General features: G+C 39.8%; 1 protein-coding gene across 4 annotated transcripts in view; it reads right to left on the bottom strand.

The window, feature by feature from the left end:
- LOC144297671 (C-type lectin domain family 9 member A-like) overlaps window positions 1–13,973 on the bottom strand; it is a 44,399-nt gene that overhangs the window by 22,970 nt on the left and 7,456 nt on the right. Inside the window, exons 1-2 of one of the 4 annotated variants that reach the window (XM_077871879.1) lie at window positions 8,409–8,563; window positions 3,217–3,250 (exon numbers count right to left, since the gene is read on the bottom strand). The exons of 1 other annotated variant lie outside the window; for it this stretch is intronic. Coding sequence is in view for 1 of the 3 variants with exons in the window: in XM_077871877.1 (XP_077728003.1) it covers window positions 219–224 (6 nt within the window). In the remaining 2 variants the exon portion in view is untranslated. Of the gene's footprint in view, window positions 1–218; window positions 3,178–3,216; window positions 3,363–8,408; window positions 8,564–13,973 lie in introns of those variants that run through there. 2 more of the 4 variants (XM_077871878.1, XM_077871877.1) reach the window with 2 other exon arrangements.

The raw sequence follows: 13,973 nt of genomic DNA, 5'->3' as shown, positions 1-13,973 counted from the left end.
CCACTCCCATTCTGATCCATTCCTGTCTTCACTTGTAGAATAAAGTTAGCATTTGGTATGAATTAACACAGATCCCAAAGTCAGTTATTTTCTGCAACATTCCTACCCCACCCCCAACTTTGTATATAGCTTTCCTGTAGCAAATTCTACTTTATCCCTCTTTGCTCCTCAATGGAACAGCACAGGCATGGGTCACACAAGCTCCCTGGCTGCAATACCTGCATCTGTGCCTTGGGATTTCACCAGCTGGAGAAATAGCTTGGTCAGGAATACCGCTACAATGTCCTGGTTCTGCAGACCTTTCACCTTTGCTTTGACTCTAGGACGTACTTGCTGTTATGTTTGACTCTCAGAGAGATCATGTCAGAAGAAAGATAGACAATGATCATGTGACATTAGATATCCCACACACAGCTTCCACTGGTGTCAGTATCTCATTAAGTCCTGCACTCTACTGTGTAGACAAGAGTCATTGAGAACTCAAATGCTAAATTTTATACACATTTCTGAAACATTTCTGGCTTTAGCCCAGTTACCTTGAGATTCAGTTACCTTGAATCTTGAAAAAAAAAATCCTTCTCAAAATCTCATGAGATTAGGAAATACTTAACAATAAAATTGAAAAATTATAAAAATAAAAAGGGTAATATGCATATTCTACCTAATGTGATTCATGATTTCTTTTTATGGAGTGACAGTTAGATAGCAATTGCTACATATATATAGTAAAAATAAGAGAATGTCAACATGTGTACACATTTTAGCCTCTATTTTTAACAAACATCCTAAGAATATCCAGATTGTTTAATATATCACATTAAATCTAAATACATAAAAGTTGAGATAATTTGAAGAAAACCACATTTCTACTTATTTCCTGTGTTCTCTTCAAATTGCCTGAAGAAACTAACTCTTTAAATAATAAAATTAAGACTGAAACAGAGACACAATTAAAATTTGGAATAGGTTTCCCTATAGCCCTTTTAAAGCTTCAAAATCAAAGTAATCTGTTCTGTTAGTTCTATCAGAGCATGTTTTAAAATGTTTAATTCAGTGAGCAGCTCTAAAGCCCTATGTAACCCTAGAAGTCAGTGTCAGACTGGAACAAAAGCAGTTTTGCTTTGTTTTTCACATCTACCACATTGATCTGTGATCCTCAAGGGCCCAGTGCTCTACTGCTTTAAAATACTTCTTAGAAATACATAGTAATAAGAACTGAAATTCAACTCTATGTCAGCGACACCAGGTGAAGTCTTTTCAAAACACTCTTTCGTGGTTTGAGCTGCCTTTTCCATCACTCCCAAAGCACAATTATCTTATCCTCTTCTAAATAATGGCAGTAGCACATTGAGAGTCTCTAGCTTTTTCTCTTGTACGTTTGCCTTTGGATCACACTTTTTCTTTGCTAAGATCTAACTAACTGTTTCAGGAAGTAGGTTTCTGACATAAAGAGAGAAAGCATTCTGCAAATTCTGCATGCAGCAGGGCTTTCTCTCAAGGGTAAACATGGTCTTTAGCCATGCCTATGAACTATGATGTTCCAGGCTCCTGAATGGAATTACTCTGCATGGCAGCTGCACATCGCTCTCTATGCCTTATGTCAAATTCCCCAATACCAAAATATATCATTTAACAGAAATATATTTGATAATTCTTTTTTTTTTTTTTTTTGCTACTAAATACTATATATCTTTCTGGTAAAGGATGACTAAACCAGAAAACTGACTGTGAGCATGTGTTTTAGAGGATAAATAGTATGGACTTGTAAACTCTCAGGGCAGCACTGTCTTCTGGGATGTGGAGCATTAACACCTGACTGTAGTTCATACTTGTCTGCTTCTGAAGCAGCAGCTGAATGAAGTGACTGACTTTCGAAGTCCCCTCCTCTCCAGCAGCATTCAAAATACCTACCATGCAAATGAGTTAGCTGGGAGATTGAACTTTAGGATCAGAATCTTTTAGGAGGTATTGAATAACATTTGTATAGCTTAGAAACCAAGTGGAAAATTGACTCTCAGGGTTAGCATACATTTACAGGAATATATCGCCTCTGATCTTTTTAAAAGTTGCCTAGATTGTGTTTATCATTTTTAATGTTAACAGGTCAATCAATACGTATATATCCTTAAGAACTTGGGGCAGAGCATCAATGAAAAATACTTATTAGTGATTTTAGTTGTTAGGGCATTTTTAATAAGATGCCAGGTTTATCATAACTAAAATAGATGTAACAGGTTGTAGAAAACCTATGAAATATATAGCTTTAAATATTTCATCAATAATATTTAGAGCAAGTAAAAACAATAATACTTTGGGCATATGACTCTTGTTTTTAGGATTGATTTTTAATTTTCTAACTATTTTGAGAAATGAGGCTATTACTAATTAGTTAGTTATAGAGACATTATATGCAAAAATCTTTCTGTCTTTAAATCACCCACACACTTTTATAACCAATGTCAGTGTATTTTTAGTGTTTCTTAAAATGTTTCCTATACTTCTTTTCTACTTCAACTTTTATTTATATAAGGTTTCAATAAAATACCAGTTGTATTCACTATTTTTACATTCACCAAGCCTAGCCTGTGTCAAAGAAAAATAAACACTATAATGATATTGAATGAAAAGATTTAAAGTAGTAGAAACCACAGTTTAACCTGAAGATGAAATAATAAGTAAACAAACCAAGGAGAGAGACAGAAGTGTTCGTGATAACATAGGTAAACAGAATAAAGCAGAATGACAGCTGACCCAACTAAACTAATGTGAAGTTTATAATAAAGCAACTAAAGTGTATAAAATTTTGAATATTCCAAAAGCAAAGGTCAAAAAGAAAATTGGTTTTATTTTTAATTTTTTATATTATGCTTTTCTTATATATTATTTTCACTTATTTTTATAATAAAATTGATAAAAGTTAAGTGAGTGTGAAGAAATCAGGAGTCCAAAATTCTTGGTTACATTACACGGCAAGGAACAGGGACAAGTGATTTACTTTGAAAACTAATAAAAGCTTGTGTAAACAAAAGTGAAAATTATAAAAGGAGACAGTTTACTTTACATTTTCATGTGTAATTTTTGATCAATAACATAAATTGGTACATTAAATCTCAAATTATTTGGGAGCATTTCTGTTACACTTTTGCCTTTAGTAGCTAAAGACTTAAGCTCTGATTTGCCTTCTCCTATCACCATAACTATTGGTATTTTTCTTACCTTAGTTTCAAGAATAATCTTTATTTCAGTAAAGCTGTCAGCAGAAACAGAGTATCATTTAAAAAAGTGCTGTTTCCTCTCATACTTTTGATTTTTGCAATTTCCCCATAATATATCCTATCTTGAAAAATTATGAATAATAGTTATGTTTTTGCAGGAAATGTCAAAGTAGACTTGCCTGTTTTCTAGTCACCTATGTTTAATGTTAGTTTGGAAGAGGAAGCAATGTAAAACAGACCTTTCTAAATTTTCAAATTACCTAAAAATATGAAAGGTACTGACTTCATTATCAGTTGAGATTTAAATCAGAAGATAGCCAGAGGGAGCTAATATGGTGGCATGATAGGAAGACTCTAGGTTCATTTCATCTGTCAAAAACACCTAGATAACTATCAAATCATTCTAAATACCCAAGAAATTGATCTGACTGACAGAACAAACTCCACAACTAGAGAGAGAGAGGAATCCACATTGAGGAAGGTAGGAAATGAAGAAACATGGTTTGAGGAAGAAACAGATCATAGGAGCTGCAGAGGGGAGAGAGCCCTGGTCATGGAGAAATGTGAAAGGGAGATGCTCAGAGAGGAAAGTACAAGGAGAACACTTATCCAAAGCATGAGTATATTTCCCCAATGTCATTGACAGGAAAAATGTGAGGGGCTGATTTTCATGCGTTTTTGCAAAAAAGTAGGACCTGAAGACTAGAGTTTTAGCAGACAATGGCTTGGCTAGAGCACCTTGGATAAAGCACCTTGGATAGAGCACCAAGGGCACTCCCTGCTCCTGGGGAAGCAGGAAAGCAACCCCTGGGCAGATGGTTTGATCTGAGGATCTCCTAAGGCACACAGAGAGAGACTATTCACTCTTCTTGGAGCATATCTGAAAGAGGTGACATTTGCAGAGTTACCCTTACTGGGACAAAAGAGGTTATGGGCATCATTTTGCCACTCTGCCCCTCACCATAGGCACAAAGTCACCCATGGAGGATGGCAAACCCAGACACTACCTGCCTAGCCAGTGCACTCTGGCACAACTGGCCTTCTCAGTCAAACCTCCCTCAACCCCAGCACTCTGAGACTCTCCCCAAGAAGACCAGCATGCTCCTGCCCAGGTTCCTAAAGCCCAGAATTTTAAAAGTCAGCAGTCTCAGCTAGTATAAAGCCGAGAGGGCTCACTGCTCTTGGAGAGAAGGCAGACAAACAATCTGGGGTAGACAGTATGAATACTGCAATCTGAAAAATGCCTGGGATGCACAGGGAGAGATTATTCATTTTGCTTGGAGTACTTCCCTGACACCAGCAAGCATGGAAACCCCTCTTTGGGGACAAAGGAGTTGGTGGCCATTTCCTACCCCTCCCCTCAGCATAAGCACAGAACCACCTGCAATAAATAACAGAGCACTGGCACAGGCCACCTAACCTCCCTACACCAATTCACACACCCTTGTGCTCTGGCAGTATGGCCCTTCTCAGCTGTGTTTGTTTCAGTCCCAGTGCAGTGGGCCTCTTCCCCAGAAGACCAGTAGAGACACCTGCCCACATCATGTCTCCCAACCAAAGAATTCTACACAGCTTCAGTTCTAGTGAAAATAGCATCAGGTCTCATTTAACAAGCAGACCAGAGCATACTTGGTGTGGCCAAGAACCAAACACTGCCCAGAGCCAGCAAGATGAGCCTTTAGAGATGCCTGGCCCGAAGGATAGAAGAGCCAGAACAGACCAGTAGAGTGCACATAGCACACACCAAAGACAATTCCCGCAGTGCCAGGCCCTAGACATTATATGACCTCCTCTTTATAAAGCTGGTACTCTCAGGGGCAGAAATCATAACAGGCTTTTCTAACACAGAGAAGAAGACAGAGACTTAGAGAAAATCCCAACATGGAAGAATTTGTCCCAAGGGAAACAAGGAAAGGTCGTGGCCAGAGATGTAATCAAAAAACACACATAGTAATATGCCTGATTAAAAAAAAAAGTAATATACCTGATGGAGAATTTAAAGCCACAATCATAAAGATACTCACTGGACTTGAGGAAAGAATGGAAGACCTCAAGGAGTCCCTTATTGAAGAGATAAAAGGTTAAAAAATGATCCTTCAGAAATGAAAAATGCAATAATTGAGATTTGAAACATACAAGATGCAATGAACACAAGGGTAGGAGAACCGAAGGAATGGATAAGGGGTATAAAAAATAAAATAATGGAAATTAATGAAACTGAAAAAAAGAATAATTATGGAACATGAGAATGGATGTAGTAAACTCTATGACTCCATCAAACATAATAACTAATATGGGATTCTCAGTAGAAGAAGAGAGAGAAAAGGGGCAGAAATTTTATTTGAGGAAATAATAGCTGAAAAGTTCCCTAATCTGGAGAGGAAACAGACATCTAGATCCAGGAGGTACACAGAACTTCCATCAAAATCAACAAAAGCATGCTAATACCAAGACATATTATAATTAAATATGTAAAATATAGCAATAAAAAAAATCCTGAAAACAGCAAGACAAAAGAAGTCCCTTACTTACAAGGGAAGAACCATAACACTAGCTGCAGATGATGTCTCAATAGAAATTTGGCAAGCCAGAGGGAGTGGCATGATATATTCAAGGGGCTTAATGGGAACAATCTGCATCCAAGAATACTCTATCAGCAGGGCTGTCATTCAGAATAGAAGGAGAGGTAGAGTTTCTTAGATAAGCAAAAGCTAAAGAAGCTTGTGACCACTAAACCAGCCCTGCAAGAAATATTAAAGGAGACTGTTTGAGTGGAAAGACCAAAAGCAACAAAGGCAAGAAAGCGACAGAGAAAAACTCAAGAAACAATGACAAAACAAGTAATAAAATGCCACTAAATACATATCTATCAATAATTCTCTAAGTGTAAATGGAATAAGTGCTCCAATCAGAAGCCATAGGGCATTAGAATGGCTAAAAAAAAACAAAATCCATCTATGTGCTGTCTACAAGAGACTCATTTTAGACCTAAGGACACCTGCTGATTGAAAGTGAGGCCACAGAGAAATATCTATCATGCAAAGAGATGTTCAAATAAAGCCAGAGTAGCAATACTTATATAAGACAATCTAGATTTAACCCAAAGATTGTAACAAGAGATGGGGAAGGGCATAATATCATACTAAAAGGGACTATTAATCAAGAAGATCTTGGGGCACCTGGGTAGCTCAGTCAGTTAAGCATCTGACTTCAGCTCAGTTGGTGATTTTAGGGTCCTGAGATTGAGCTCCGTGAGGGCTTCCCACTAAGTAGGGAGTTTGTCCTTCGCCCTCTGCGCCCCTTCCACTCATTCTTGCTCTCTCTCTCTCTCAAGTAAAATATTTTTAAAAAGGCTTATCAATTGTAAATATCTATGCTCCCAAAGGGAGCACCCAAATATATAAAACAATTAATAACAAACATAAAGGAACTCACTAATAAAAATTCAATAATAGAGGAGGAGGGGCAGGATGGCAGAAGAGTAGGGTCTCCAAATCACCTGTCTCCACCAAATTACCTAGAAAACCTTCAAATTATCCTGAAAATCTATGAATTCGGCCTGAGAATTAAAGAGAGAACACCTGTAATGCTACAGTGAGAAGAGTTCGCGCTTCTATCAAGGTAGGAAGACGGGAAAAAAGAAATAAAGAAACAAAAGGCCTCCAAGGGGGAGGGGCCCCGCGAGGAGCCGGGCTGAGGCCGGGGCGAGTGTCCCCAGGACAGGAGAGCCCCGTCCCGGAGGAGCAGGAGCTGCACCGACCTTCCCGGGCGGAAAGGGGCTCGCAGGGAGTTGGAGCAGGACCCAGGAGGGCGGGGATGCGCTCGGGCTCCCGGGGACACTAACAGACATTTGCGCCCCGGGAGAGTGCGCCGAGCTCCCTAAGGGCTGCAGCGCGCACGGCGGGACCCGGAGCAGCTCGGGGGGCTCGGGGGCGGCTCCGCGGAGGGGGCTGTGCGGCCCCGGGAGCAGCTCGGAGGGGCTCGGGGGCGGCTCCGTGGAGGGGGCTGCGGGGCGGGAGCAGCTCGGGGGGCTCGGGGGCGGCTCCGCGGAGGGAGGGGGCTGCGGGGCGGGAGCAGCTCGGGGACTCGGGCGGCGGATCCGCAGAGGGGGCTGCGGCCGGGAGCGGCGAATCCAACAGCGCAGGCCCCGGAGCACAGGGCGCCGGGACACAACACAGGATCCGGCCTCCCCCCGGGACAGGCAGAGGCCGGGAGGGCCCAGGACAGCAAGGACGCTCCTGCCCCGAGCTGAGCAGATGAGCGGCCCCACCCCGGAGCCTCCAGGCCCTGCAGACGGAGAGCTCCGGAGCTACTGCAGGAGCTGACTCCATGGTTCCAGAGCTGGCCCCGCCACTGGGGCTGTTGCTCCTGGGGCCGCACCGGGTAAACAACCCCCACTGAGCCTTGCACCAGGCAGGGGCACAGCAGCTCCCCCAAGTGCTCACAACTGAGAATCAGCACAACAGGCCCCTCCCCCAGAAGACCAGCTAGACGGACAAGTTCCAGGGGAAGTCAAGGGACTTAAAGTACACAGAATCAGAAGATACTCCCCCGTGGTTCTTTTTTCTTTTTTCTTTTTTTTTGTTGTTGTGTTTTGTTTTGTTTTGTTTTGTTTTGCTTTTTTATTTGTTTCCTTCCCCCACTCCTTTTTGTCCTTTCTTTCTTTTTCTTCTTTTTTTTTATTTTTTTTTCTTCCTTTTCTTTCCTCTTTCTCTTTTCTTTCTTTCTTTCTCTCCTCTCTTTTTCCCCTTTTCCCAATACAACTTGCTTTTGGCCACTCTGCACTGAGCAAAATGACTAGAAGGAAAACCTCACCTCAAAAGAAAGAATCAGGAACAGTCCTCTCTCCCACAGAGTTACAAAATCTGGATTACAATTCAATGTCAGAAAGCCAATTCAGAAGCACTATTATACAGCTACTGGTGGCTCTAGAAAAAAGCATAAAGGACTCAAGAGACTTCATGACTGCAGAATTTAGAGCTAATCATGCAGAAATTAAAAATCAATTGAATGAGATGCAAGCCAAACTAGAAGTCCTAACGATGAGGGTTAACGAGGTGGAAGAACGAGTGAGTGACATAGAAGACAAGTTGATAGCAAAGAGGGAAACTGAGGAAAAAAGAGACAAACAATTAAAAGACCATGAAGATAGATTAAGGGAAATAAACGACAGCCGGAGGAAGAAAAACCTACGTTTAATTGGTGTTCCCGAGGCGCCGAAAGGGCCAGAGGGCCAGAATATGTATTTGAACAAATTCTAGCTGAAAACTTTCCTAATCTGGGAAGGGAAACAGACATTCAGATCTAGGAAATAGAGAGATTACCCTCCCTAAAATCAATAAAAACCGTTCAACATCTCGACATCTAATAGTGAAGCTTCCAAATTCCAAAGATAAAGAGAAGATCCTTAAAGCAGCAGGAGACAAGAAATCCCTGACTTTTATGGGGAGGAGTATTAGGGTAACAGCAGACCTCTCCGCAGAGACCTGGCAGGCCAGAAAGGGCTGGCAGGATATATTCAGGGTAAATGAGAAGAACATGCAACCAAGAATCCTTTATCCAGCAAGGCTCTCATTCAAAATGGAAGGAGAGATAAAGAGATTCCAAGACAGGCAGCAACTGAAAGAATATGTGACCTCCAAAACAGCTCTGCAAGAAATTTTAAGGGGGACTCTTAAAATTCCCATTTAAGAAGAAGTTCAGTGAAACAATCCACAAAAACAAGGACTGAATAGATATCATGATGACACTAAACTCATATCTCTCAATAGTAACTCTGAACGAGAACGGACTTAATGACCCCATGAAAAGGCGCAGGGTGTCAGACTGGATACAAAAAGCAGGACCCATCTATTTGCTGTCTACAAGAGACTCATTTTAGACAGAAGGACACCTACAGCCTGAAAATAAAAGGTTGGAGAACCATTTACCATTCAAATGGTCCTCAAAAGAAAGCAGGGGTAGCCATCCTTATATCAGATAAACTAAAATTTATCCCAAAGACTGTAGTGAGAGATGAAGAGGGACACTATATCATAATTAAAGGATCTATCCAATAAGAGGACTTAACAATCCTCAATATATATGCCCCGAATATGGGAGATGCCAAATATATAATTCAATTATTAACCAAAGTGAAGAAATACTTAGATAACAATACACTTATACTTGGTGACTTCAATCTAGCTCTTTCTATACTCGATAGGTCTTCTAAGCACATCTCCAAAGAAACGAGGGCTTTAAATGATACACTGGACCAGATGGATTTCACAGATATCTACAGAACTTTACATCCAAACTCAACTGAATACACATTCTTCTCAAGTGCACATGGAACTTTCTCCAGAATAGACCACATACTGGGTCACAAATCGGGTCTGAACCAATACCCAAAGATTGGGATCGTCCCCTGCATATTCTCAGACCATAATGCCTTGAAATTAGAACTAAATCACATCAAGAAGTTTGGAAGGACCTCAAACACGTGGAAGTTAAGGACCATCCTGCTAAAAGATGAAAGGGTCAACCAGGAAATTAAGGAAGAATTTAAAAGATTCATGGAATTCTCATTCATTAATGAGAATGAAGATACAACCATTCAAAATCTTTGGGATGCAGCAAAAGCACTCCTAAGGGGGAAATACATCACAATACAAGCATCCATTCAAAAACTGGAAAGAACTCAAATACAAAAGCTAACCTTACACATAAAGGAACTAGAGAAAAAAACAGCAAATAGATCCTACACCCAGGAGAAGAAGAGAGTTAATAAAGATTCGAACAGAACTCAACGAAATCGAGACCAGAGGAACTGTGGAACAGATCAACAGAACCAGGAGTTGGTTCTTTGACAGAATTAATAAGATAGATAAACCATTAGCCAGCCTTATTAAAAAGAAGAGAGAGAAGACTCAATAAAATCATGAATGAGAAAGGAGAGATCACTACCAACACCAAGGAAATACAAATGATTTTAAAAACATATTATGAACAGCTATACGCCAATAAATTAGGCAATCTAGAAGAAATGGACGCATTCCTGGAAAGCCACAAACTACCAAAACTGGAACAAGAAGAAATAGAAAACCTGAACAGGCCAATAACCAGGAAGGAAATTGAAGCAGTCATCAAAAACCTCCCAAGACACAAAAGTCCAGGGCCAGATGACTTCCCAGGGGAATTCTATCAAACGTTTAAAGAAGAAACCATACCTATTCTACTAAAACTGTTTGGAAAGATAGAAAGAGTTGGAGTACTTCCAAACTCGTTCTATGAGGCCATCATCACCTTAATTCCAAAATGAGACAAAGACCCCACCAAAAAGGAGAATTATAGACCAATATCCCTGATGAACATGGATGCAAAAATTCTCAACAAGATACTGGCCAATAGGATCCAATAGTACATTAAGAAAATTATACACCATGACCAAGTAGGATTTATCCCCGGGACACAAGGCTGGTTCAACACTCGTAAAACAATCAATGTGATTCATCATATCAGCAAGAGAAAAAACAAGAACCATAGGATCCTCTCATTAGATGCAGAGAAAGCATTTGACAAAATACAGCATCCATTTCTGATCAAAACTCTTCAGAGTGTAGGGAAGAGGGAACATTCCTCAACATCTTAAAAGCCATCTATGAAAAGCCCACAGCAAATTTCATTCTCAATGGGGAAGCACTGGGAGCCTTTCCCCTAAGATCAGGAACAAGACAGGGATGTCCACTCTCACCACTGCTGTTCAACATAGTACTGGAAGTCCTAGCCTCAGCAATCAGACAACAAAAAGACATTAAAGGCATTCAAATTGGCAAAGAAGAAGTCAAACTCTCCCTCTTCGCCGATGACACGATACTCTACTTAGAAAACCCAAAAGCCTCCATCCCAAGATTCCTAGAACTCATACAGCAATTTGGTAGCATGGCAAAATACAAAATCAATGCCCAGAAATCAGTGGCATTTCTATACACTAATAATGAGACTGAAGAAAGAGAAATTAAGGAGTCAATCCCATTTACAATTGCACCCAAAAGCATAAGATACCTAGGAATAAACCTCACCAAAGAGGTAAAGGATCTATACCCTAAAAACTAGAGAACACTTCTGAAAGAAATTGAGGAAGACACAAAGAGATGGAAAAATATTCCATGCTCATGGATTGGCAATTAATATCGTGAAAATGTCAATGTTACCCAGGGCAATTTACACGTTTAATGCAATCCCTATCAAAATACCATGGACTTTCTTCAGAGTTAGAACAAATTATTTTAAGATTTGTGTGGAATCAGAAAAGACCCCAAATAGCCAGGAGAATTTTAAAAAAGAGAACCATATCTGGGGGCTTCACAATGCCAGATTTCAGGTTGTACTACAAAGCTGTGGTCATCAAGACAGTGTGGTACTGGCACAAAAACAGACACATAGATCAATGGAACAGAATAGAGAACCAGAAGTGGACCCTCGACTTTATGGTCAACTAATATTTGATAAAGGAGGAAAGACTATCCATTGGAAGAAAGACAGTCTCTTCAATAAATGGTGCTGGGAAAATTGGACATCCACATGCAGAAGAATGAAACTAGACCACTCTCTTTCACCATACACAAAGATAAACTCAAAATGGATGAAAGATCTAAATGTGAGACAAGATTCCATCAAAATCTTAGAGGAGAACACAGGCAACACCCTTTTTGAACTCGGCCATAGTAACTTCTTGCAAGAAACATCCATGAAAGCAAGAGAAACAAAAGCAAAAATGAACTATTGGGACTTCATCAAGATACGAAGCTTTTGCAGCTTCGTATACAGGATACAGTCAACAAAATTCAAAGACAACCTACAGAATCGGAGAAGATATTTGCAAATGACCTATCAGATAATGGGCTAGTTTCCAAGATCTATAAAGAACTTATTAAACTCAACACCAAAGAAACAAACAATCCAATCATGAACAGAAATCTCACAGAGGAAGACATAGACATGGACAACAAGCACATGAGAAAATGCTCTGCATCACTTGCCATCAGGGAAATACAAATCAAAACCATGATGAAACTACCTCACACCAGTGAGAATGGGGGAAATTAACAAGGTAGGAAACCACAAATGTTGGAGAGGATGTGGAGAAAGGGGAACCCTCTTACACTGTTGGTGAGAATGTGAACTGGTGCAGCCCCTCTGGAAAACTGTGTGGAGGTTCCTCAAAGAGTTAAAAATAGATCTGCCCTACCACTCAGCAATTACACTGCTGGGGATTTACCCCAAAGATACAGATGCAATGAAACGCCGGGACACCTGCACCCTGATGTTTCTAGCAGCAATGTCCACAATAGCCAAACTGTGGAAGGAGCCTTGGTGTCCATCGAAAGATGAGTGGATAAAGAAGATGTGGTCTACGTATACAATGGAATATTACTCAGCCATTAGAAACGACAAATACCTACCATGTGCTTCAACGTGGATGAAACTGGAGGGTATTATGAGTGAAATAAGTCAGTCGGAGAAGGACAAACATTATATGTTCTCATTCATTTGGGGAATATAAATATAGTGAAAGGGAATAGAGGGGAATTAGAAGAAATGGGCAGGAAGTATCAGAAAGGGAGACAGAACATGAGAGACTCCTAAGTCTGGGAAACGAACTAGGGGTGGTGGAAGGGGAGGAGGGCGGGGGGTGGGGGTGACTGGGTGGCAGGCACTGAGTGGTGCACTTGACGGGATGAGCACTGGGTGTTATTCTGTATGTTGGCAAATTGATCACCAATAAAAAATAAATTTATTATTTTAAAAAAAGTACAAAAAGATTGAGAAAATACCATGCATACTTCCTAATCACAATATTATGAAACTTCAAGTCAACCACAAGAAAAATTTGGAAAGGTAACAAATACATGCAGGTTAAACAACGTGTTACTAAAGAATAATGAGTCAGCCAAGAAATCAAAGGAGAAACTTAAAAAGCACATGGAAATGAAGAAAATGAAAATACAACTATCCAAAACCTTTGGCATGCAGCAAAAGAAGTCCTAAGAGGAAAGTATATAGTAAATACAGGCCTACCTCAAGAGGCAAGAAAAATCTCCAATAAAAAACAAAAACAAAAATCCACCTAATCTTATACCTAAAGAAGCTAGAAAAAGAACAACAAACAAAACTGAAAGCAAATCAAAAGGAAGGAAACAATAAAGATCAGAGCAGAAATAAATGACATGGGGTGGGGAGGTAGAAGAGATCAATGAAACCAGGAACTGTTTCTTTGAAGAAATTAATACAATTGATAAATGCCTAACCAGACCTACCAAAATGAAAAGAGAAAGGAACCAAATAAATAAAAGCAACAAATGAGTGAGGAGAATTAATACCAACACCACAGAAATGCAAACAATTATAAGAGAATATTATGAAAAACTATATACCAACAAATTGGACAACTGAAAAAAAGGAATAAATTGCTAGAAACATATAAACTACCAAAACTGAAACAGGAAGAAATAGAAAACTTAGATAACCAGAAAGAAAATTGCATCAGTAATCTAAAATCTCCCAAAAAACAAAAGTCTAGGGCCAAATGGCCTCACACTGAAATTCTATCAAACATTAAGTAAGAGTTGAGACCAATCCTTCTCAAATTATTCTAAAAAATATAAGTGAAAGAAAAACATCCAAGTTCATTCTACAAGGCCAGTATTAGCCTAATTCCAAAACCAGACAAAAGACTCTAGTAAGAAAATATCTCCAGGTCCATATCATTGATGA

Source organism: Canis aureus, chromosome 25 (assembly GCF_053574225.1).
Source record: "Canis aureus isolate CA01 chromosome 25, VMU_Caureus_v.1.0, whole genome shotgun sequence".
Lineage (NCBI taxonomy): Eukaryota > Metazoa > Chordata > Mammalia > Carnivora > Canidae > Canis > Canis aureus.
The sequence above is the reverse complement of the archived record's forward strand: the minus strand, read 5'-3'. Positions and strand labels throughout refer to the sequence as shown.